The sequence below is a fragment of the Daphnia magna genome, linkage group LG5 (assembly GCF_020631705.1).
Source record: "Daphnia magna isolate NIES linkage group LG5, ASM2063170v1.1, whole genome shotgun sequence".
Classification (NCBI taxonomy): Eukaryota; Metazoa; Arthropoda; class Branchiopoda; order Diplostraca; family Daphniidae; genus Daphnia; species Daphnia magna.
The window spans coordinates 1,375,941-1,398,242 of NC_059186.1; the positions used below are offsets into that span (position 1 = coordinate 1,375,941).

Sequence of the window (22,302 nt, forward strand, 5' to 3'; positions counted from 1 at the left end):
TTTCGCTATTCCCTTGCTAAAATCTGTTAAGAAATCAACAATGTTACGCTCATGATGACGGAGTCGATAACCGAGTTGTTTTTCTATAACTGCGTAGATGGGATCCTTAAGCTTCCCTTCCCCGTCCCTTCTACTCTAAAGTGCTCTCTTTGTCCAAGTGGTAGATATGGTTCTAAGACTCATGTTAAAAATGCAGTAGATCATTTAAAATTAAAACATGGCTTGATCGTTAATATAAAATATTATTGCCAATTGTGCAATCAAATTTCTGAAGAACGTATCAGAGCCAAAAGACACCATGCTGTGTGCGACGAAGCACCTAGTGATGACAGCACTGGCCATGAAAGCATTCCCATACAGCAATCAGAAATTGCAGGAGAGGATCTCATCCTTCCCTATCCTTGTGGAAGCTGCAGATGTCCACTGTGCCGTTGGTATACAACGGCACAAGGCACAGTTGCAGCGCAGTCTATTGAACACCATATAGCGCGCGAACACGGTTTGTCCACTAAAAGGAAATGGAAATGCAGAGCGTGCAACGTCATACTAGAAGGGCATGCCATGAGAGAGCACTATAAAGTACATAGAATCCCACAACAAACCACGCCTAATTCATCAATATCCTCTACCAACCCTTTGCTCTCAACAAACTTACCACATTCACCCACCCTCTCTCTTGCATCCATAAGAAATTCCTTAATCTCCAGTAGTTCCACCCCGTCAACTACACAAAGTTCTATTGGTTCCCACCAGATATCACCACCAATCATCCTTAACCTAGAGCCTAATCTCCAGTCCCCTTCACCATTGCGTATTCCAACACCTAATCCGAGCCAAACACCCCTTAGTTCTCCGGCTTCCACTTCTAGTTCGAGTCGAAACACTTCCTTTTCCTCCCCCTTATCATCTCCTAGCCAACTTGTGAACTCAGTATCTACCGTCGACGTAGCGGGAACAGAAGACGAGTTTAGGGGGTTGTGGGCTTCAAGGATAGAATTGTGCACCTCCCTGCAGGGTCTTGATTCCCTCCTCCGTGAATGCACAGTTGAGTGGCTTAGGCTTTCAACGAAACCGGAAGACACAATCTCCGCACCAAGAAGACAAACAACACCAACAGAGAGGACAAGAAGCCATCGCAACCAAAATCGACAACAACAAAAAATAAGGCGTTCAGGAAGAAAGGCAGCAGAGGAAAAAGGCAAACTTCAACGCCTCTACTCACTCTATCCTCGCAGAGCCGTAAGGAAAATATTAGAAGAGGAATCCATTGGCTACACGGGAACCAAGGATTTGGCTGCTGCTTTCCTCGAATCGACCTACTCCCAAACACCACCATCAACTAACCAGGTTGAATGCGCGAGAGCCCATTTCGACAGATGTGAATGGAAGAACCCAACATCTGAAGAGCTCAGAATTCTTTCCTCACCTCCAAGTCCAGAAGAAATCAAGCATAGACTCGGTAAAGCTTGCAACACCGCGCCTGGACGAGACGGCTTGGAATATCGGCACCTTCGTGCACTGGACACAAGCGGTCATCTCCTAGCTTCCATCTACCGCGCGGTATGGACTTATGGGATTCCAGCTTGCTGGAAGACCTCGAGGACCGTTCCGATATACAAGAAAGGTGACTCCTCAGATTATGGGAACTTTCGGCCAATATCCCTTCTTCCGACAATGTACAAGATCTTCTCAGGAATTTTGTCCTCAAGAATAATGTCAACTGCGACGAAGCTAGGATGGATTTCGTCAGAGCAAAAAGGGTTTCTACCAGGTGTTCGAGGCATCCAGGAACACACACATCTCCTTCACACTGTTATCGAACAGGCGAAACAGTCCAAGAGGGAGATGGTGATTGCCTGGTTGGACCTCTCCAATGCTTTTGGATCCATTCCTCACCCAATTTTAAATTGTCTATTTCAGAGTCTACCAATACCAGCTGAGCTTCGTCGCATCCTAAGCGATATCTACTCAAACAACATCATGGAGTTTGCTGTTGGGCAAGATTCCGTGCAGATTCATCCAACGGCTGGTGTTCGACAAGGCGACCCATTAAGCAGCGTGGTATTCAACCTGGCAGCTGAACCCATCATACGGACGGCAAAATCAAATAACACCGGATTCTCAGCGTTTCAAGCTAGGGTCTCAACTACAGCATATGCGGACGATATTGCCATTGTAGGATCGTCAATCCGAGAAACGCAAAGAACTCTCAATGCCGTAGAGGACACGGCAACCTCGCTAGGCTTGAAGTTCAATCCAGGTAAGTGCACGTCCTTAACACTTATTAACGGAAAATCTGTTACAGACAACTCGCTGAAAATCGGAGACGCCGAAATCAGACCCCTGGCAGAAGACGATCAAGAGGACTACCTAGGAACACCTCTAGGAGCTCGCCTGACCTTTCGTCCAACCACCTCTTTAGCTCAAAACTTAATTAAAGTAGCAGATTCTGGTTTAGCTCCCTGGCAGAAGTTAGAAGTATACAGGAGTTGTCTTCTACCATCGCTGTCTCATCATCTGGCGTCAGGAAGGGTGGAAAAGGGTGCTCTCTACGACCTGGATGTCGCATGCAGAGATTTTCTACGCAGAGTTGCCAACGTCCCTATCTCGTCTAACACAGCTTTCTTCTACGCAGACAGAAGAGTTGGGGGGCTTGGAATGCTTCCTTTGACCGAGGAGGCTGATATCTGGACCATAGCTAGAGCGATGCAACTCCTAGACAGCGAGGACAAGTCCGTTAGCGAAGTGGCTATGGCGCAACTGGAGGAGACAATACGACTAGGATACGGAAAGAGAGAAGTACCATTCCCCATACCAATTAATGAATACTTGGCAGGGTCAATGGACAAAGGACTTGGTGCCATAAGACATGGAGGAGCATCCATGAACCTCTGGACGCGTTCGAGGAGGGCAGCTGGCCACTTGAAGAGGATCAAGATTGATGTATCCGGCGAACAGTACTCCAAAATCATCGCCGATGACATCTCTTGCATTTCCCTGAAAGCAGTCAGAGGACTCCGAACCGCCCTGAGAGGAAGATGGACGTCAAGGCTACTGTCAGAGCAACAAGGGAAGGTTGCAACGGGGCTTGCACTCGACATGGCGAAGGACACAGCAGCACTCATCTCCTGCAGAACACCTCTAACATTTCAAGAATGGCACTACCTCCACCAAGCCAGACTTGGAAGACTTCCAGTTAGAGGGTGTCCAGGATCTAAGTCCACAAACAAGACATGTCGTCTTGGTTGTGGCAAATTGGAAACAACAGACCATGTCGTCTGCTGTTGCCAAGTCAATTCAGCTCTATCCATTAATAGACATAATTCTATCTTAGATCTAATGGTGACAGAAGCGGAGGCGCTCGGCCACTCCGTTTCCGTCAATCGGGCAATTGACTCCACCGGAATGCGACCTGACATCGTCGTAACATCGACGAACCCAGCTATCATTATTGACGTGACGGTGCCACTCAGCAGTGCAGAAGGGTTAGAGAGGGCAAGGAATAAGAAGATAGAGAAGTACAAAGACCTTGGATCTGTACTTCCTCTAGTCGTTGGTTCTCTCGGGTCCTGGCTTCCGAGCAACGACGCCATATCTCTAGCCCTCAGCATTCCTGGAAGACGATGGAACAACCTGAAGAGGAAGATGAAACTCTTGGCCATACAAGGAACGACCAGAATAATAGCAAAGCACTTGGCCTATCAAACAGAAGGAAGCGATCCACCGCCCGAAGAAGATGAAGAAACAGAAGACAACAGTCTTCTGCAACATTCTCTTTAAGGGTTTTTTAACGTAGCGTTGACACGTCGTCTCGCGAACTTTTTCCCTTTACATATTAATGTAAAAACATAATTGTATACAGCTTTATTCCCAGTCCATTGGAAAATACAAAGCATAAAATCTGTTCTTATCAGCTTAATATCTGATACGGGTTCGATAGGACCCCGGGTATCATAGACTGATAGATTTTTCGACCAAGTGTTGCTGCTGATTGCCTGAAATCTGTTCGGGCAATCTTGGCTCACTTCCTCACTAACATTTCCTCGTCTCTCAATCCTTGACAGCTGGGTAATCGCTTACGTCGGCAGCTGGCGAGAAGGTGTTTTTGGCGTAAACTACGCGGCGTTAATTGTGACGTCGGTCTTCCGGTATTCAATCCGGCCGTCAATTCCCATCTCGTTTTTCATATTCCCCACACGTGCGTCACGGTTAGGCCCACATACTAACAAGTTCACAAATTGGCTGTATATTAAACTGTAAAATCTTTTGCTAGTAATTGTAAACATAGATTCATATCTTGAAATTGTTTTTTTTTTTAACTTTGAACATTTTTAAATTTAAAATCATTTTAGCTGTCTAAATTGCCCTTTCCTTAAATTAGGCTAAACTCACACCCACCTTTACCACTGACCTTCAGTAACCTACCCCAAAAACAAGATATTTGATTGTCTGACTTTACCTTAACCTTCAGAAAACCAGACACTTGACTGTCTGGCCTAACCTTTATCCCTCTTTCGCTATTCCCTTGCTAAAATCTGTTAAGAAATCAACAATGTTACGCTCATGATGACGGAGTCGATAACCGAGTTGTTTTTCTATAACTGCGTAGATGGGATCCTTAAGCTTCCCTTCCCCGTCCCTTCTACTCTAAAGTGCTCTCTTTGTCCAAGTGGTAGATATGGTTCTAAGACTCATGTTAAAAATGCAGTAGATCATTTAAAATTAAAACATGGCTTGATCGTTGTTACAAAATATTATTGCCAATTGTGCAATCAAATTTCTGAAGAACGTATCAGAGCCAAAAGACACCATGCTGTGTGCGACGAAGCACCTAGTGATGACAGCACTGGCCATGAAAGCATTCCCATACAGCAATCAGAAATTGCAGGAGAGGATCTCATCCTTCCCTATCCTTGTGGAAACTGCAGATGTCCACTGTGCCGTTGGTATACAACGGCACAAGGCACAGTTGCAGCGCAGTCTATTGAACACCATATAGCGCGCGAACACGGTTTGTCCACTAAAAGGAAATGGAAATGCAGAGCGTGCAACGTCATACTAGAAGGGCATGCCATGAGAGAGCACTATAAAGTACATAGAATCCCACAACAAACCACGCCTAATTCATCAATATCCTCTACCAACCCTTTGCTCTCAACAAACTTACCACATTCACCCACCCTCTCTCTTGCATCCATAAGAAATTCCTTAATCTCCAGTAGTTCCACCCCGTCAACTACACAAAGTTCTATTGCTTCCCACCAGATATCACCACCAATCATCCTTAACCTAGAGCCTAATCTCCAGTCCCCTTCACCATTGCGTATTCCAACACCTAATCCGAGCCAAACACCCCTTAGTTCTCCGGCTTCCACTTCTAGTTCGAGTCGAAACACTTCCTTTTCCTCCCCCTTATCATCTCCTAGCCAACTTGTGAACTCAGTATCTACCGTCGACGTAGCGGGAACAGAAGACGAGTTTAGGGGGTTGTGGGCTTCAAGGATAGAATTGTGCACCTCCCTGCAGGGTCTTGATTCCCTCCTCCGTGAATGCACAGTTGAGTGGCTTAGGCTTTCAACGAAACCGGAAGACACAATCTCCGCACCAAGAAGACAAACAACACCAACAGAGAGGACAAGAAGCCATCGCAACCAAAATCGACAACAACAAAAAATAAGGCGTTCAGGAAGAAAGGCAGCAGAGGAAAAAGGCAAACTTCAACGCCTCTACTCACTCTATCCTCGCAGAGCCGTAAGGAAAATATTAGAAGAGGAATCCATTGGCTACACGGGAACCAAGGATTTGGCTGCTGCTTTCCTCGAATCAACCTACTCCCAAACACCACCATCAACTAACCAGGTTGACTGCGCGAGAGCCCATTTCGACAGATGTGAATGGAAGAACCCAACATCTGAAGAGCTCAGAATTCTTTCCTCACCTCCAAGTCCAGAAGAAATCAAGCATAGACTCGGTAAAGCTTGCAACACCGCGCCTGGACGAGACGGCTTGGAATATCGGCACCTTCGTGCACTGGACACAAGCGGTCATCTCCTAGCTTCCATCTACCGCGCGGTATGGACTTATGGGATTCCAGCTTGCTGGAAGACCTCGAGGACCGTTCCGATATACAAGAAAGGTGACTCCTCAGATTATGGGAACTTTCGGCCAATATCCCTTCTTCCGACAATGTACAAGATCTTCTCAGGAATTTTGTCCTCAAGAATAATGTCAACTGCGACGAAGCTAGGATGGATTTCGTCAGAGCAAAAAGGGTTTCTACCAGGTGTTCGAGGCATCCAGGAACACACACATCTCCTTCACACTGTTATCGAACAGGCGAAACAGTCCAAGAGGGAGATGGTGATTGCCTGGTTGGACCTCTCCAATGCTTTTGGATCCATTCCTCACCCAATTTTAAATTGTCTATTTCAGAGTCTACCAATACCAGCTGAGCTTCGTCGCATCCTAAGCGATATCTACTCAAACAACATCATGGAGTTTGCTGTTGGGCAAGATTCCGTGCAGATTCATCCAACGGCTGGTGTTCGACAAGGCGACCCATTAAGCAGCGTGGTATTCAACCTGGCAGCTGAACCCATCATACGGACGGCAAAATCAAATAACCCCGGATTCTCAGCGTTTCAAGCTAGGGTCTCAACTACAGCATATGCGGACGATATTGCCATTGTAGGATCGTCAATCCGAGAAACGCAAAGAACTCTCAATGCCGTAGAGGACACGGCAACCTCGCTAGGCTTGAAGTTCAATCCAGGTAAGTGCACGTCCTTAACACTTATTAACGGAAAATCTGTTACAGACAACTCGCTGAAAATCGGAGACGCCGAAATCAGACCCCTGGCAGAAGACGATCAAGAGGACTACCTAGGAACACCTCTAGGAGCTCGCCTGACCTTTCGTCCAACCACCTCTTTAGCTCAAAACTTAATTAAAGTAGCAGATTCTGGTTTAGCTCCCTGGCAGAAGTTAGAAGTATACAGGAGTTGTCTTCTACCATCGCTGTCTCATCATCTGGCGTCAGGAAGGGTGGAAAAGGGTGCTCTCTACGACCTGGATGTCGCATGCAGAGATTTTCTACGCAGAGTTGCCAACGTCCCTATCTCGTCTAACACAGCTTTCTTCTACGCAGACAGAAGAGTTGGGGGGCTTGGAATGCTTCCTTTGACCGAGGAGGCTGATATCTGGACCATAGCTAGAGCGATGCAACTCCTAGACAGCGAGGACAAGTCCGTTAGCGAAGTGGCTATGGCGCAACTGGAGGAGACAATACGACTAGGATACGGAAAGAGAGAAGTACCATTCCCCATACCAATTAATGAATACTTGGCAGGGTCAATGGACAAAGGACTTGGTGCCATAAGACATGGAGGAGCATCCATGAACCTCTGGACGCGTTCGAGGAGGGCAGCTGGCCACTTGAAGAGGATCAAGATTGATGTATCCGGCGAACAGTACTCCAAAATCATCGCCGATGACATCTCTTGCATTTCCCTGAAAGCAGTCAGAGGACTCCGAACCGCCCTGAGAGGAAGATGGACGTCAAGGCTACTGTCAGAGCAACAAGGGAAGGTTGCAACGGGGCTTGCACTCGACATGGCGAAGGACACAGCAGCACTCATCTCCTGCAGAACACCTCTAACATTTCAAGAATGGCACTACCTCCACCAAGCCAGACTTGGAAGACTTCCAGTTAGAGGGTGTCCAGGATCTAAGTCCACAAACAAGACATGTCGTCTTGGTTGTGGCAAATTGGAAACAACAGACCATGTCGTCTGCTGTTGCCAAGTCAATTCAGCTCTATCCATTAATAGACATAATTCTATCTTAGATCTAATGGTGACAGAAGCGGAGGCGCTCGGCCACTCCGTTTCCGTCAATCGGGCAATTGACTCCACCGGAATGCGACCTGACATCGTCGTAACATCGACGAACCCAGCTATCATTATTGACGTGACGGTGCCACTCAGCAGTGCAGAAGGGTTAGAGAGGGCAAGGAATAAGAAGATAGAGAAGTACAAAGACCTTGGATCTGTACTTCCTCTAGTCGTTGGTTCTCTCGGGTCCTGGCTTCCGAGCAACGACGCCATATCTCTAGCCCTCAGCATTCCTGGAAGACGATGGAACAACCTGAAGAGGAAGATGAAACTCTTGGCCATACAAGGAACAACCAGAATAATAGCAAAGCACTTGGCCTATCAAACAGAAGGAAGCGATCCACCGCCCGAAGAAGATGAAGAAACAGAAGACAACAGTCTTCTGCAACATTCTCTTTAAGGGTTTTTTAACGTAGCGTTGACACGTCGTCTCGCGAACTTTTTCCCTTTACATATTAATGTAAAAACATAATTGTATACAGCTTTATTCCCAGTCCATTGGAAAATACAAAGCATAAAATCTGTTCTTATCAGCTTAATATCTGATACGGGTTCAAATGAACCCCAGAATATTAAACTGATTTTTGGAATTCGGTGGGATGTCAATGCTTGCATTGATCCTGCCACGGGTTGACCCGGTATTGCAGTACCTCCGGGCTCGGCTCACCCCTTAAAAGGGATGTTTTACTGAATTAAATAAATTTATAAGTGCTCTTCTCTATTAATCTCGCATCATTATGAGGTGGAAAAACTGACATAAATACGATATCTACATATTTTCTTATCCTCAACATATCACTATTCCATCGAAAGTCATATGGCTGCTGGAGATGTATCTTTCGACAGCTTTCACTAAGTATGGAACATGGTTAAATAATTGCAGCCCAACAAGTTATGTCCCTCAAAGGGAACGAGTTTTATTTAGAGCTATCCATTCAAATTGGTTCTAGTTTAATTGATTGTTCGGCAATCTGACATGCAGACATGTCTCTCATGAATATTGTTGTTTAGATCAGTTGAGCAGTATAGACGAAAAAACAGTGCAATTCGACGTCTCCATTTGGGAGGAAGAAGTTTTCCCAAATGAGAGCATTTTTCTTCTAACCCAGAAATGGCTGTAAGTTTTCGATTTTCTAAATAAGAGCTTTATAGGATCAACTATGCTCAATCCCATCTTTCAGTTTTATGCGTAATTCCATGTGCGATAGTTCTTTGTTGAGCTCTATGATTTAGTGTACTTCGTCGTTATTGTTTGTCTACCAAAAAACTATGAGTAATCGCCAAGTATTGACAAAAAGTCATACTTACCTGGCTCAGAGGCAACCATGATCACCAAGGTGGTTCCTCCAGGGTGAGGCCTTTCCATTGCACTAAGGATGGGCTGACCCTTGCGATTAATCCAAATGTGATTAACTCGGGAGTACAATTTTTGGTAGTGGGGGACTGCGTTCGCGCCGTCCCCTGAGCAGCAGAATCTATAATACTAACTGAACCAGACTTGGACGAATACTTTTCACTTGGTAAATCAGTCACCGTGTGATCAAAAACCATTGCATTAAAGGCGTTATTCTTCACTTAAATATGCAAACCATTAAACGAAACGCAAAGATTGCATTTGTCAAGCCCGATAAGAAAGTCACTTATGATGCTTAAACGTAAAAATGGCGGATACTTTGTGATAATTGATGTACGCCAACAACGATTCGGACATATGCGTTGTAAATTTTACATTCAATACTGTCAACGGCCATACCACGTAGAACTCACCCGGTCTCGTCAGCTCCCGGAAGTTAAGCTACGTCGGGTCCCGTTAGTACTTGGATGGGTGACCGCTTGGGAATACGGGATGCTGTTGGCATCTTTCTTTTTTCACTTTATTCAGATTTTAACATAACCAACACAATATATTTATGATCCTTAATTTGATTGTGTGGAAACGTTAACGTGTATTGAAACGTTGTCAATTTGGCCGTGATCGTCTAGTGGTTAGGACCCTACGTTGTGGGGTCTGATAGCGTAAAACCGTAGTAACCCAGGTTCGAATCCTGGTCACGGCATTTCAAAGCTAGTGGAAAAGCACAATGAGATAGCAACTGCGTAATTTTCGTTCAGTTGTTGTAGGTTTTTACTGATTTTATGGTTAAGTAAACGGGAATGGGTTCAGCAAATTTGACCTGTAAACTGAAACAATTCCTGTGCGTTCACTTGAGCTGGCGAAAAGCATTGTAATTTGCATGAATTTTACTACTCAACGGTGTTGTATGGCAACATGTGAAATATTCGTAAAATGAACTATATTCTTTATAGGTATGTGAGTGTAAAACTGAAAGCAGCAAAATGATTAGTTTAATCGAGAAGCAGTACCTTGCCTGATGTTGTTGGTGTCAACGTCCGTGCGGAATCGACAAGAAAAAGGTTCAAGTAGTAGGGCTCTCTCATGTGAAATTTAGCTTTGCGCAGTGGCAATATCATAACCAATGAGGGTCTCCCGAGGTGTGATTATTGCTAGTTGAAAACTTTAACCAATACCCCGCCACGATGAAGTGAAACATTCTTTGTTGTCGGCAATTTTTGACAGCTCCAGCAGGAGCAGATTCTCTTAAAGAACGTTAACACTGTGTTCGGTTATTGTTTACTGTTGTTGCCTGTTTGATCAACCCTTTAGTAAGCGATTGGTTAATCAATCCCACATATATCAAAGGTTGGGAAACCTGAATTTCTGTCTATAGAATCGTGTTTGTTCAACTTAGCGGATGGATCCCCCCACCCCTATACAACAAAGAAAAAAACTAAAGGACTTGCAGAACAAATAGGTTTCGTCACCTTTCCCAATTCAGCTTACCCACCCCGTTTGCCTTAGACTTCGTTTATGTTTCACTCAGCTTAAGTTAACTCAGTTGAAAATCAAAAGAGGAAACTATTTTTACATGAGCTTTATACAGCATGAAGGTTTTTAGTGACTGTTTCAAATCTAACAGAAAATAGTCGTCGCATTACGGTTGAATATGTCTGTTTATTGCCGTGACTTTACCAAAGTGGTATGAAGTTGGGAAATGAAGAAAGACCAACTGATTTCAGTTGTTAATCACTCTGGTTTCTAATCAATACCCGGATAAATCTTTCGCCTTTTACTAAAGATTTCCGTGGTTAGGAGCACTGATGAGTCTATATGACTTATTTTTCGAACGCCTGGTCCTTAGACTGGGCACCTCAAAGATAAATAAATAAATTCTCGTTATTAAGTCAGTAAAGTAGTGAAAGCAAAATATTTTCCAATGTAATTGGAGAATAAAAGAATACTAAGATTCCTCCATTTCATGTTTATCAACAAAAGGTAAATTACACCGCCATCTTAGCGATCCGTTGAAGTTGGTTGAAAACGCGGCCGAGGGCGCGAAGCGCCCGATGGCCGCAAACTTTAGATGCAGTTCAACATATAAGTATTCAGGTCCCTCCATTTCATGCTTTTCCAAATCATTAAAATTGTATGCAAACACCACCGTTCCATACGCACAAGTTGAAAACGCGGCCGAGGGCGCGAAGCGCCCGATGGCCGCATAGAAACTTCAATTGCAATTCAACATTTAGGTATTCAGATTATTATTCAGTATTAGCTTTGGGCTGTGACAATAACAGTGAATCGTTATTGAGCTTAACGGAGCGGGTTGATATTCAGATGCAATCATGCCAATCACTTGAGCTTTCACTCTTTTACCCAATTGCAATATTTTAGATTCATAGAGATTTAGGGTGGAGCTTATTGTTGTGGCAGTATTTCACTTTTGAAGTAGAAACCAACCCATTGAAACCCATTCTTTCCTTAATAGAAATAAAAAGAAAGAGGTTTGACTGTTTTGTCGAGGCTAATTCATGTCGCGTACATTCACGGGCGCGATCCTACTACTGCTCGACACGGGAACTTTTGGCTGCTTAGTTTCCTTCCTGGCCCGTTTTGCTCCTCCTTAGCTAACCTGCACCCATTAAATTCCTTCAATGGGTCCATGTTGATGCCCAACTTAGTGCGGACGCCTGATCAACATGCACGGTCACGAAGTAGGAATCCTCGTCTCAAGTCATCCACACTATCAAGCCTCCCAGAAGCAGGATTACAGATGCGTGCCACACATCCAGCTGAAGTATTAATGTCTGACGACCGATTGTATTTCTAGGATGAAGCGCGATATAAGAAATTGGCGAGTGACCCTCAACAAACTGCTTTTAATTTCCGCCGTGCTCTAAATACCGTCATTGTTTCGCCATTTCAGCTGTTTGTATTGAATGAACACAACGCGCCGTGTCGTTGTGTAGCACTTTTCCACATAATTCACTTCTAGGAAGAACTCGTTAACAATAAAAACCACGTTATTTTACGAATAGATTAATTAATGTTGTTTCATTTTGCATAATCGATTTATTCTCTTGCAAGTTTATTTCAACTTTAAGATCATACTTCACAGGATCATTTCTGTAGTATATCTTGACTTGTTTCCCACCAGAAACATTTCTCCAATCAACCCGCGATGACGAGTAATGACGCTGGCTTCTGAGAGTGAAACAGGTTGCGATCGTAGCCACTTGCGTGGTATCTGGTCGTCGCCATTGAGGACCGTTTTCGGTGTTCCCTTGTGGCACACTGGAAGGAAACCGGCGTTTTCAGAGCGGTAATTTAGCAAAGCATAGAAAAATGAACTTATTGATTCCTCTGATATACGTAAAACGTTATTAAACCCAAATTGCCTCGCCTCTTTAGCGTTTCGTGTTATCGATATCAAAATAGCTAACGTTTCCATGTGTAGATTTCATTGATCGAATCCTGTGCCCTTTAATAAGAATTTCGCACATTGGCAGGCGTAGTATTTCAAACATGTGACGTTCACTAATGTCTTCACGTAACATTTCTTCCTGTTGTTCGTTGTTGTCTCAGCGTAACATTAACTTGGTTGCTGCAAAAACAGCTGCGTTACGTATTCCAAGGATTCTATCCAACATGTTTTCTGATGCATTCCTGCTGCATTGATAGTTCATAGTGTGCAGAGTTTGCTACTAGGTGGAGTTGATTGACTCAAATGGAGAGTGCATTGCAATCACCAGCTTCACATATAATATAATATTTGAACCTTTTAGCCTAATAATCTATTTGTATCAAAAGAGAAGATAAAAACTAATGAGTTGTATTGGCCTTCGAACAGTGCCAGGCAGGGTTCTAGCAACAGCCTGGTTTCCTGGTGACTTTCTTCGTTTTTCGATAGTGGTTTGCTCTTTTTGTTCATCAGCCATATTTTCGAGATCCGTATGGCATATAACACCCAGTAACTTGAGTTTCAGTTATCGCTTCTCGGCCTTTTGGCTAAGATCAAAGTGTAGTATCTGTTCTTATCAGCTTAATATCTGATACGGGTTCAAATGAACCCCAGAATATTAAACTGATTTTTGGAATTCGGTGGGAAATCAATGCTTGCATTGATCCTGCCACGGGTTGACCCGGTATTGCAGTACCTCCGGGCTCGGCTCACCCCTTAAAAGGGATGTTTTTCTGAATTAAATCAATTTCTGAGTGCTCTTCTTTATTTATCTCGCATCATTATGAGGTGGAAAAACTGACATATAACACTATATCAACATACTTTCTTATCCTCAACCTATCACTATTCCATCGGAAGTCATTTGGCTGCTGAAAATGTATCTTTCGACAGCTTTCACTAGGTATGGAACATGGTTAAATAATTGCAGCCCAACAAGTTGTGTCCCTCAAAGGGAACGAGTTTTTTTAGAGCTAACCATTCAAATGGGTTCGAGTTTAATTGAGTGAACGGCAATCTGAAATGCAGACATGTCTCTTATGAATATTGTTTTTTAGATCAGTTGAGCAGTAAAGACGAAAAAACAGCGCAATTCGACGTCTCCATTTGGGAGGAAGAAGTTTTCCCAAATGGGAGCATTTCTCTTCTAACCCAGAAATGGCTGTAGGTTTTCCATTTTCTAAATAAGAGCTGTATAGGATCAACTATGCTCAATCCCATTTTTCAGTTTTATACGTAATTCCACGTGCGATAGTTCTTTGTTGAGCTCTATGATTTAGTGTACTTCGTCGTTATTGTTTGTCTACCAAAAAACTATGAGTAATCGCCAAGTATTTACAAAAGTCATACTTACCTGGCTCAGAGGCAACCATGATCACTAAGGTGGTTCCTCCAGGGTGAGGCCTTTCCATTGCACTAAGGATGGGCTGACCCTTGCGATTAATCCAAATGTGATTAACTCGGGAGTACAATTTTTGGTAGTGGGGGACTGCGTTCGCGCCGTCCCCTGAGCAGCAGAATCTATAATACTAAGTGAAGCAGACTTGAACGGATACTTTTCACTTGGTAAAGGAGTCACTGTGCGATCAAAACCACCGCATTAAAGGGGTTATTCTTCACTTTAAATATGCAAACCATTAAAGGAAGCGCAAAGAATGCATTGGTCAAGCCCGATAAGAAAGTCACTTATGATGCCTAAACGTAAAAAAGGCGGATACTTTGTGATGATTGATGTACGCCAACAACGATTCGGACATATGCGTTGTAAATTTTACATTCAATACTGTCAACGGCCATACCACGTAGAACTCACCCGGTCTCGTCAGCTCCCGGAAGTTAAGCTACGTCGGGTCCCGTTAGTACTTGGATGGGTGACCGCTTGGGAATACGGGATGCTGTTGGCATCGTTTCTTTTTTCACTTTAGTCAGATTTTAACATAACCAACACCATATATTTATTATCCACAATTTGATTGTGTGGAAACGTTAACGTGTATTGAAACGTTTCAATTTGGCCGTGATCGTCTAGTGGTTAGGACCCTACGTTGTGGGGTCTGATAGCGTAAAACCGTAGTAACCCAGGTTCGAATCCTGGTCACGGCATTTCAAAGCTAGTGGAAAAGCACAATGAGATAGCAACTGCGTAATTTTCGTTCAGTTGTTGTAGGTTTTTACTGATTTTATGGTTAAGTAAACGGGAATGGGTTCAGCAAAATTGACCTGTAAACTGAAACAATTCCTGTGCGTTCACTTGAGCTGGTGAAATGCATCGTAATTTGCATGAATTTTACTACTCAACGGTGTTGTATGGCAATATGTGAAATATTCGTAAAATGAACTATATTCTTTATAGGTATGTGAGTGTAAAAAGGAAAGCAGCAAAATGATTAGTTTAATCGAAAAGCAGTACCTTGCCTGATGCTTTTGGTGTCAACGTCCGTGCGGAATCGACAAGAAAAAGGTTCAAGTAGTAGGGCTCTCTCATGGGAAATTTAGCTTTGCGCAGTGGCAATATCATAACCAATGAGGGTCTCCCGAGGTGTGATTATTGCTAGTTGAAAACTTTAACCAATACCCCGCCACGATGAAGTGAAACATTCTTTGTTGTCGGCAATTTTTGACAGCTCCAGCAGGAGCAGATTCTCTTAAAGAACGTTAACACTGTGTTCGGTTATTGTTTAGGGTTGCCTGTTTGATCAACCTTTAGTAAGCGATTGGTTAATCAATCCCACATATATCAAAGGTTGGGAAACCTGAATTTCTGTCTATAGAATCGTGTTTGTTCAACTTAGCGGATGGATCCCCCCACCCCACAAAGAAAAAAACTAAAGGACTTGCAGAACAAATACGTTTCGTCTCCTTTCCCAATTCAGCTTACCCACCCCGTTTGCCTTAGACTTCGTTTATGTTTCAATCAGCTTAAGTTAACTCAGTTGAAAATCAAAAGAGGAAACTATTTTTACATGAGCTTTATACAGCATGAAGGTTTTTAGTGACTGTTTCAAATCTAACAGAAAATAGTCGTCGCATTACGGTTAGAATATGTCTGTTTATTGCCGTGACTTTACCAAAGTGGTATGAAGTTGGGAAATGAAGAAAGACCAACTGATTTCAGTTGTTAATCACTCTGGTTTCTAATCAATACTCGGATAAATCTTTCGCCTTTTACTAAAGATTTCCGTGGTTAGGAGCACTGATGAGTCTATATGACTTATTTTTCGAACGCCTGGTCTTTAGACTGGGCACCTCAAAGATAAATAAATAAATTCTCGTTAATAAGTCAGTAGAGGGATGAAAGCAAAATATTTTCAATGTAATTGGAGAATAAAAGAATACTAAGATTCCTCCATTTCATGTTTATCAAGAAAAGGTAAATTACACCGCCATCTTAGCGATCCGTTGAAGTTGGTTGAAAACGCGGCCGAGGGCGCGAAGCGCCCGATGGCCGCAAACTTTAGATGCAGTTCAACATATAAGTATTCAGGTCCCTCCATTTCATGCTTTTCCAAATCATTAAAATTGTATGCAAACACCACTGTTCCATACGCACAAGTTGAAAACGCGGCCGAGGGCGCGAAGCGCCCGATGGCCGCATAGAAACTTCAATTGCAATTCAACATTTAGGTATTCAGATTATTATTCAGTATTAGCTTTGGGCTGTGGCAATAACAGTGAATCGTTATTGAGCTTAACGGAGCGGGTTGATATTCAGATGCAATCATGCCAATCACTTGAGCTTTCACTCTTTTACCCAATTGCAATATTTCAGATTCAGAGATTTAGGGTGGAGCTTATTGTTGTGGCAGTATTTCACTTTTGAAGTAGAAACAAACCCATTGAAACTCATACTTTCCTTAATAGAAATAAAAAGAAAGAGGTTTGACTGTTTCGTCGAGGCTAATTCATGTCGCGTACATTCACGGGCGCGATCCTACTACTGCTCGACACGGGAACTTTTGGCTGCTTAGTTTCCTTCCTGGCCCGTTTTGCTCCTCCTTAGCTAACCTGCACCCATTAAATTCCTTCAATGGGTCCATGTTGATGCCGAACTTAGTGCGGACGCCTGATCAACATGCACGGTCACGAAGTAGGAATCCTCGTCTCAAGTCATCCACACTAGCAAGCCTCCCAGAAGCAGGATTACAGATGCGTGCGACACATCCAGCTGAAGTATTAATGTCTGACGACCGATTGTATTTCTAGGATGAAGCGCGATATAAGAAATTGGCGAGTGACCCTCAACAAACTGCTTTTAATTTCCGCCGTGCTCTAAATACCGTCATTGTTTCGCCATTTCAGCTGTTTGTATTGAATGAACAAAACGCGCCGTGTCGTTGTGTAGCACTTTTCCACATAATTCACTTCTAGGAAGAACTCGTTAACAATAAAAACCACGTTATTTTACGAATAGATTAATTAATGTTGTTTCATTTTGCATAATCGATTTATTCTCTTGCAAGTTTATTTCAACTTTAAGATCATACTTCACAGGATCATTTCTGTAGTATATCTTGACTTGTTTCCCACCAGAAACATTTCTCCAATCAACCCGCGATGACGAGTAATGACGCTGGCTTCTGAGAGTGAAACAGGTTGCGATCGTAGCCACTTGCGTGGTATCTGGTCGTCGCCATTGAGGACCGTTTTCGGTGTTCCCTTGTGGCACACTGGAAGGAAACCGGCGTTTTCAGAGCGGTAATTTAGCAAAGCATAGAAAAATGAACTTATTGATTCCTCTGATATACGTAAAACGTTAAACCCAAATGCCTCGTCTCTTTAGCGTTTCGTGTTATCGATATCAAAGTAGCTAACGTTTCCATGTGTAGATTTCATTGATCGAATCCTGTGCCCTTTAATAAGAATTTCGCACATTGGCAGGCGTAGTATTTCAAACATGTGACGTTCGCTAATGTCTTCACGTAACATTTCTTCCTGTTGTTCGTTGTTTTCTCAGCGTAACATTAACTTGGTTGCTGCAAAAACAGCTGCGTTACGTATTCCAGGATTCTATCCAACATGTTTTCTGATGCATTCCTGCTGCATTGATAGTTCATAGTGTGCAGAGTTTGCTACTAGGTGGAGTTGATTGACTCAAATGGAGAGTGCATTGCAATCACCAGCTTCACATATAATATAATATTTGAACCTTTTAGCCTAATAATCTATTTGTATCAAAAGAGAAGATAAAAACTAATGAGTTGTATTGGCCTTCGAACAGTGCCAGGCAGGGTTCTAGCAACAGCCTGGTTTCCTGGTGACTTTCTTCGTTTTTCGATAGTGGTTTGCTCATTTTGTTCATCAGCCATATTTTCGAGATCCGTATGGCATATAACACCCAGTAACTTGAGTTTCAGTTATCGCTTCTCGGCCTTTTGGCTAAGATCAAAGTGTAGTATCTGTTCTTATCAGCTTAATATCTGATACGGGTTCAAATGAACCCCAGAATATTAAACTGATTTTTGGAATTCGGTGGGAAATCAATGCTTGCATTGATCCTGCCACGGGTTGACCCGGTATTGCAGTACCTCCGGGCTCGGCTCACCCCTTAAAAGGGATGTTTTTCTGAATTAAATCAATTTCTGAGTGCTCTTCTTTATGTTTCTCGCATCATTATGAGGTGGAAAAAATGACATATACACTATATCAACATACTTTCTTATCCTCAACCTATCACTATTCCATCGGAAGTCATTTGGCTGCTGAAAATGTATCTTTCGACAGCTTTCACTAGGTATGGAACATGGTTAAATAATTGCAGCCCAACAAGTTGTGTCCCTCAAAGGGAACGAGTTTTTTTTTAGAGCTAACCATTCAAATGGGTTCGAGTTTAATTGAGTGAACGGCAATCTGAAATGCAGACATGTCTCTTATGAATATTGTTTTTTAGATCAGTTGAGCAGTAAAGACGAAAAAACAGCGCAATTCGACGTCTCCATTTGGGAGGAAGAAGTTTTCCCAAATGGGAGCATTTCTCTTCTAACCCAGAAATGGCTGTAGGTTTTCCATTTTTTAAATAAGAGCTGTATAGGATCAACTATGCTCAATCCCATTTTTCAGTTTTATACGTAATTCCACGTGCGATAGTTCTTTGTTGAGCTCTATGATTTAGTGTACTTCGTCGTTATTGTTTGTCTACCAAAAAACTATGAGAAATCGCCAAGTATTTACAAAAGTCATACTTACCTGGCTCAGAGGCAACCATGATCACTAAGGTGGTTCCTTCAGGGTGAGGCCTTTCCATTGCACTAAGGATGGGCTGACCCTTGCGATTAATCCAAATGTGATTAACTCGGGAGTACAATTTTTGGTAGTGGGGGACTGCGTTCGCGCCGTCCCCTGAGCAGCAGAATCTATAATACTAAGTGAAGCAGACTTGAACGGATACTTTTCACTTGGTAAAGGAGTCACTGTGCGATCAAAACCACCGCATTAAAGGGGTTATTCTCTATTTAAATATGCAAACCATTAAGGGAAGCGCAAAGAATGCATTGGTCAAGCCCGATAAGAAAGTCACTTATGATGCCTAAACGTTAAAAAGGCGGATACTTTGTGATGATTGATGTACGCCAACAACGATTCGGACATATGCGTTGTAAATTTTACATTCAATACTGTCAACGGCCATACCACGTAGAACTCACCCGGTCTCGTCAGCTCCCGGAAGTTAAGCTACGTCGGGTCCCGTTAGTACTTGGATGGGTGACCGCTTGGGAATACGGGATGCTGTTGGCATCGTTTCTTTTTTCACTTTAGTCAGATTTTAACATAACCAACACCATATATTTATTATCCACAATTTGATTGTGTGGAAACGTTAACGTGTATTGAAACGTTTCAATTTGGCCGTGATCGTCTAGTGGTTAGGACCCTACGTTGTGGGGTCTGATAGCGTAAAACCGTAGTAACCCAGGTTCGAATCCTGGTCACGGCATTTCAAAGCTAGTGGAAAAGCACAATGAGATAGCAACTGCGTAATTTTCGTTCAGTTGTTGTAGGTTTTTACTGATTTTATGGTTAAGTAAACGGGAATGGGTTCAGCAAAATTGACCTGTAAACTGAAACAATTCCTGTGCGTTCACTTGAGCTGGTGAAATGCATCGTAATTTGCATGAATTTTACTACTCAACGGTGTTGTATGGCAATATGTGAAATATTCGTAAAATGAACTATATTCTTTATAGGTATGTGAGTGTAAAAAGGAAAGCAGCAAAATGATTAGTTTAATCGAAAAGCAGTACCTTGCCTGATGCTTTTGGTGTCAACGTCCGTGCGGAATCGACAAGAAAAAGGTTCAAGTAGTAGGGCTCTCTCATGGGAAATTTAGCTTTGCGCAGTGGCAATATCATAACCAATGAGGGTCTCCCGAGGTGTGATTATTGCTAGTTGAAAACTTTAACCAATACCCCGCCACGATGAAGTGAAACATTCTTTGTTGTCGGCAATTTTTGACAGCTCCAGCAGGAGCAGATTCTCTTAAAGAACGTTAACACTGTGTTCGGTTATTGTTTAGGGTTGCCTGTTTGATCAACCTTTAGTAAGCGATTGGTTAATCAATCCCACATATATCAAAGGTTGGGAAACCTGAATTTCTGTCTATAGAATCGTGTTTGTTCAACTTAGCGGATGGATCCCCCCCACCCCAAAGAAAAAAACTAAAGGACTTGCAGAACAAATACGTTTCGTCTCCTTTCCCAATTCAGCTTACCCACCCCGTTTGCCTTAGACTTCGTTTATGTTTCAATCAGCTTAAGTTAACTCAGTTGAAAATCAAAAGAGGAAACTATTTTTACATGAGCTTTATACAGCATGAAGTTTTTTAGTGACTGTTTCAAATCTAACAGAAAATAGTCGTCGCATTACGGTTATAATATGTCTGTTTATTGCCGTGACTTTACCAAAGTGGTATGAAGTTGGGAAATGAAGAAAGACCAACTGATTTCAGTTGTTAATCACTCTGGTTTCTAATCAATACTCGGATAAATCTTTCGCCTTTTACTAAAGATTTCCGTGGTTAGGAGCACTGATGAGTCTATATGACTTATTTTTCGAACGCCTGGTCTTTAGACTGGGCACCTCAAAGATAAATAAATAAATTCTCGTTAATAAGTCAGTAGAGGGATGAAAGCAAAATATTTTCAATGTAATTGGAGAATAAAAGAATACTAAGATTCCTCCATTTCATGTTTATCAAGAAAAGGTAAATTACACCGCCATCTTAGCGATCCGTTGAAGTTGGTTGAAAACGCGGCCGAGGGCGCGAAGCGCCCGATGGCCGCAAACTTTAGATGCAGTTCAACATATAAGTATTCAGGTCCCTCCATTTCATGCTTTTCCAAATCATTAAAATTGTATGCAAACACCACTGTTCCATACGCACAAGTTGAAAACGCGGCCGAGGGCGCGAAGCGCCCGATGGCCGCATAGAAACTTCAATTGCAATTCAACATTTAGGTATTCAGATTATTATTCAGTATTAGCTTTGGGCTGTGGCAATAACAGTGAATCGTTATTGAGCTTAACGGAGCGGGTTGATATTCAGATGCAATCATGCCAATCACTTGAGCTTTCACTCTTTTACCCAATTGCAATATTTCAGATTCAGAGATTTAGGGTGGAGCTTATTGTTGTGGCAGTATTTCACTTTTGAAGTAGAAACAAACCCATTGAAACTCATACTTTCCTTAATAGAAATAAAAAAGAAAGAGGTTTGACTGTTTCGTCGAGGCTAATTCATGTCGCGTACATTCACGGGCGCGATCCTACTACTGCTCGACACGGGAACTTTTGGCTGCTTAGTTTCCTTCCTGGCCCGTTTTGCTCCTCCTTAGCTAACCTGCACCCATTAAATTCCTTCAATGGGTCCATGTTGATGCCGAACTTAGTGCGGACGCCTGATCAACATGCACGGTCACGAAGTAGGAATCCTCGTCTCAAGTCATCCACACTAGCAAGCCTCCCAGAAGCAGGATTACAGATGCGTGCGACACATCCAGCTGAAGTATTAATGTCTGACGACCGATTGTATTTCTAGGATGAAGCGCGATATAAGAAATTGGCGAGTGACCCTCAACAAACTGCTTTTAATTTCCGCCGTGCTCTAAATACCGTCATTGTTTCGCCATTTCAGCTGTTTGTATTGAATGAACAAAACGCGCCGTGTCGTTGTGTAGCACTTTTCCACATAATTCACTTCTAGGAAGAACTCGTTAACAATAAAAACCACGTTATTTTACGAATAGATTAATTAATGTTGTTTCATTTTGCATAATCGATTTATTCTCTTGCAAGTTTATTTCAACTTTAAGATCATACTTCACAGGATCATTTCTGTAGTATATCTTGACTTGTTTCCCACCAGAAACATTTCTCCAATCAACCCGCGATGACGAGTAATGACGCTGGCTTCTGAGAGTGAAACAGGTTGCGATCGTAGCCACTTGCGTGGTATCTGGTCGTCGCCATTGAGGACCGTTTTCGGTGTTCCCTTGTGGCACACTGGAAGGAAACCGGCGTTTTCAGAGCGGTAATTTAGCAAAGCATAGAAAAATGAACTTATTGATTCCTCTGATATACGTAAAACGTTAAACCCAAATGCCTCGTCTCTTTAGCGT

General features: G+C 42.8%; 2 protein-coding genes and 21 non-coding genes across 23 annotated transcripts; all 23 read left to right on the plus strand.

The window, feature by feature from the left end:
• The first annotated feature begins 243 nt into the window (after nt 1–243).
• Nucleotides 244–3,904, plus strand: LOC123472237. Its single transcript, XM_045173486.1, has one exon. It carries the CDS (start codon nt 562–564, stop codon nt 3,778–3,780), a length of 3,219 nt encoding a protein of 1,072 aa, XP_045029421.1. The 5' UTR covers nt 244–561; the 3' UTR covers nt 3,781–3,904.
• A 79-nt stretch (nt 3,905–3,983) lies between these two features.
• LOC116933636 lies at nt 3,984–8,694 on the plus strand. Its single transcript, XM_045173485.1, has one exon. The coding sequence runs from the start codon at nt 4,564–4,566 to the stop codon at nt 8,290–8,292; it is 3,729 nt and encodes a 1,242-aa protein (XP_045029420.1). The 5' UTR covers nt 3,984–4,563; the 3' UTR covers nt 8,293–8,694.
• On the plus strand, nt 8,371–8,564 carry LOC123472773. Its single transcript, XR_006647253.1, has one exon. It is a non-coding gene; the product is annotated as a U2 spliceosomal RNA (small nuclear RNA).
• A 498-nt stretch (nt 8,695–9,192) lies between the features above and the next one.
• Nucleotides 9,193–9,356, plus strand: LOC123472693. Its single transcript, XR_006647174.1, has one exon. It is a non-coding gene; the product is annotated as a U1 spliceosomal RNA (small nuclear RNA).
• A 275-nt stretch (nt 9,357–9,631) lies between these two features.
• Nucleotides 9,632–9,750, plus strand: LOC123472771. The gene has a single exon (XR_006647251.1). It is a non-coding gene; the product is annotated as a 5S ribosomal RNA (ribosomal RNA).
• A 110-nt stretch (nt 9,751–9,860) lies between these two features.
• Nucleotides 9,861–9,949, plus strand: Trnah-gug. Its single transcript is given in 2 exon segments — nt 9,861–9,897; nt 9,915–9,949. It is a non-coding gene; the product is annotated as a tRNA-His (tRNA).
• Nucleotides 9,950–10,340: 391 nt separating this feature from the next.
• LOC123472885 lies at nt 10,341–10,482 on the plus strand. Its single transcript, XR_006647348.1, has one exon. It is a non-coding gene; the product is annotated as a U4 spliceosomal RNA (small nuclear RNA).
• A 495-nt stretch (nt 10,483–10,977) lies between these two features.
• On the plus strand, nt 10,978–11,099 carry LOC123472955. The gene has a single exon (XR_006647416.1). It is a non-coding gene; the product is annotated as a U5 spliceosomal RNA (small nuclear RNA).
• A 1,233-nt stretch (nt 11,100–12,332) lies between these two features.
• LOC123472848 lies at nt 12,333–12,555 on the plus strand. The gene has a single exon (XR_006647312.1). It is a non-coding gene; the product is annotated as a small nucleolar RNA U3 (small nucleolar RNA).
• A 664-nt stretch (nt 12,556–13,219) lies between these two features.
• On the plus strand, nt 13,220–13,410 carry LOC123472754. Its single transcript, XR_006647234.1, has one exon. It is a non-coding gene; the product is annotated as a U2 spliceosomal RNA (small nuclear RNA).
• Nucleotides 13,411–14,037: 627 nt separating this feature from the next.
• LOC123472682 lies at nt 14,038–14,201 on the plus strand. The gene has a single exon (XR_006647163.1). It is a non-coding gene; the product is annotated as a U1 spliceosomal RNA (small nuclear RNA).
• Nucleotides 14,202–14,476: 275 nt separating this feature from the next.
• On the plus strand, nt 14,477–14,595 carry LOC123472781. Its single transcript, XR_006647261.1, has one exon. It is a non-coding gene; the product is annotated as a 5S ribosomal RNA (ribosomal RNA).
• A 110-nt stretch (nt 14,596–14,705) lies between these two features.
• Nucleotides 14,706–14,794, plus strand: Trnah-gug. Its single transcript is given in 2 exon segments — nt 14,706–14,742; nt 14,760–14,794. It is a non-coding gene; the product is annotated as a tRNA-His (tRNA).
• Nucleotides 14,795–15,185: 391 nt separating this feature from the next.
• LOC123472886 lies at nt 15,186–15,327 on the plus strand. Its single transcript, XR_006647349.1, has one exon. It is a non-coding gene; the product is annotated as a U4 spliceosomal RNA (small nuclear RNA).
• Nucleotides 15,328–15,813: 486 nt separating this feature from the next.
• Nucleotides 15,814–15,936, plus strand: LOC123472929. Its single transcript, XR_006647390.1, has one exon. It is a non-coding gene; the product is annotated as a U5 spliceosomal RNA (small nuclear RNA).
• A 1,229-nt stretch (nt 15,937–17,165) lies between these two features.
• LOC123472849 lies at nt 17,166–17,388 on the plus strand. Its single transcript, XR_006647313.1, has one exon. It is a non-coding gene; the product is annotated as a small nucleolar RNA U3 (small nucleolar RNA).
• Nucleotides 17,389–18,047: 659 nt separating this feature from the next.
• On the plus strand, nt 18,048–18,238 carry LOC123472755. Its single transcript, XR_006647235.1, has one exon. It is a non-coding gene; the product is annotated as a U2 spliceosomal RNA (small nuclear RNA).
• Nucleotides 18,239–18,866: 628 nt separating this feature from the next.
• LOC123472712 lies at nt 18,867–19,030 on the plus strand. The gene has a single exon (XR_006647193.1). It is a non-coding gene; the product is annotated as a U1 spliceosomal RNA (small nuclear RNA).
• Nucleotides 19,031–19,304: 274 nt separating this feature from the next.
• LOC123472792 lies at nt 19,305–19,423 on the plus strand. Its single transcript, XR_006647271.1, has one exon. It is a non-coding gene; the product is annotated as a 5S ribosomal RNA (ribosomal RNA).
• A 110-nt stretch (nt 19,424–19,533) lies between these two features.
• On the plus strand, nt 19,534–19,622 carry Trnah-gug. Its single transcript is given in 2 exon segments — nt 19,534–19,570; nt 19,588–19,622. It is a non-coding gene; the product is annotated as a tRNA-His (tRNA).
• Nucleotides 19,623–20,013: 391 nt separating this feature from the next.
• On the plus strand, nt 20,014–20,155 carry LOC123472887. Its single transcript, XR_006647350.1, has one exon. It is a non-coding gene; the product is annotated as a U4 spliceosomal RNA (small nuclear RNA).
• A 485-nt stretch (nt 20,156–20,640) lies between these two features.
• Nucleotides 20,641–20,763, plus strand: LOC123472931. The gene has a single exon (XR_006647392.1). It is a non-coding gene; the product is annotated as a U5 spliceosomal RNA (small nuclear RNA).
• Nucleotides 20,764–21,993: 1,230 nt separating this feature from the next.
• Nucleotides 21,994–22,216, plus strand: LOC123472850. The gene has a single exon (XR_006647314.1). It is a non-coding gene; the product is annotated as a small nucleolar RNA U3 (small nucleolar RNA).
• The last annotated feature ends 86 nt before the right edge of the window (nt 22,217–22,302 follow it).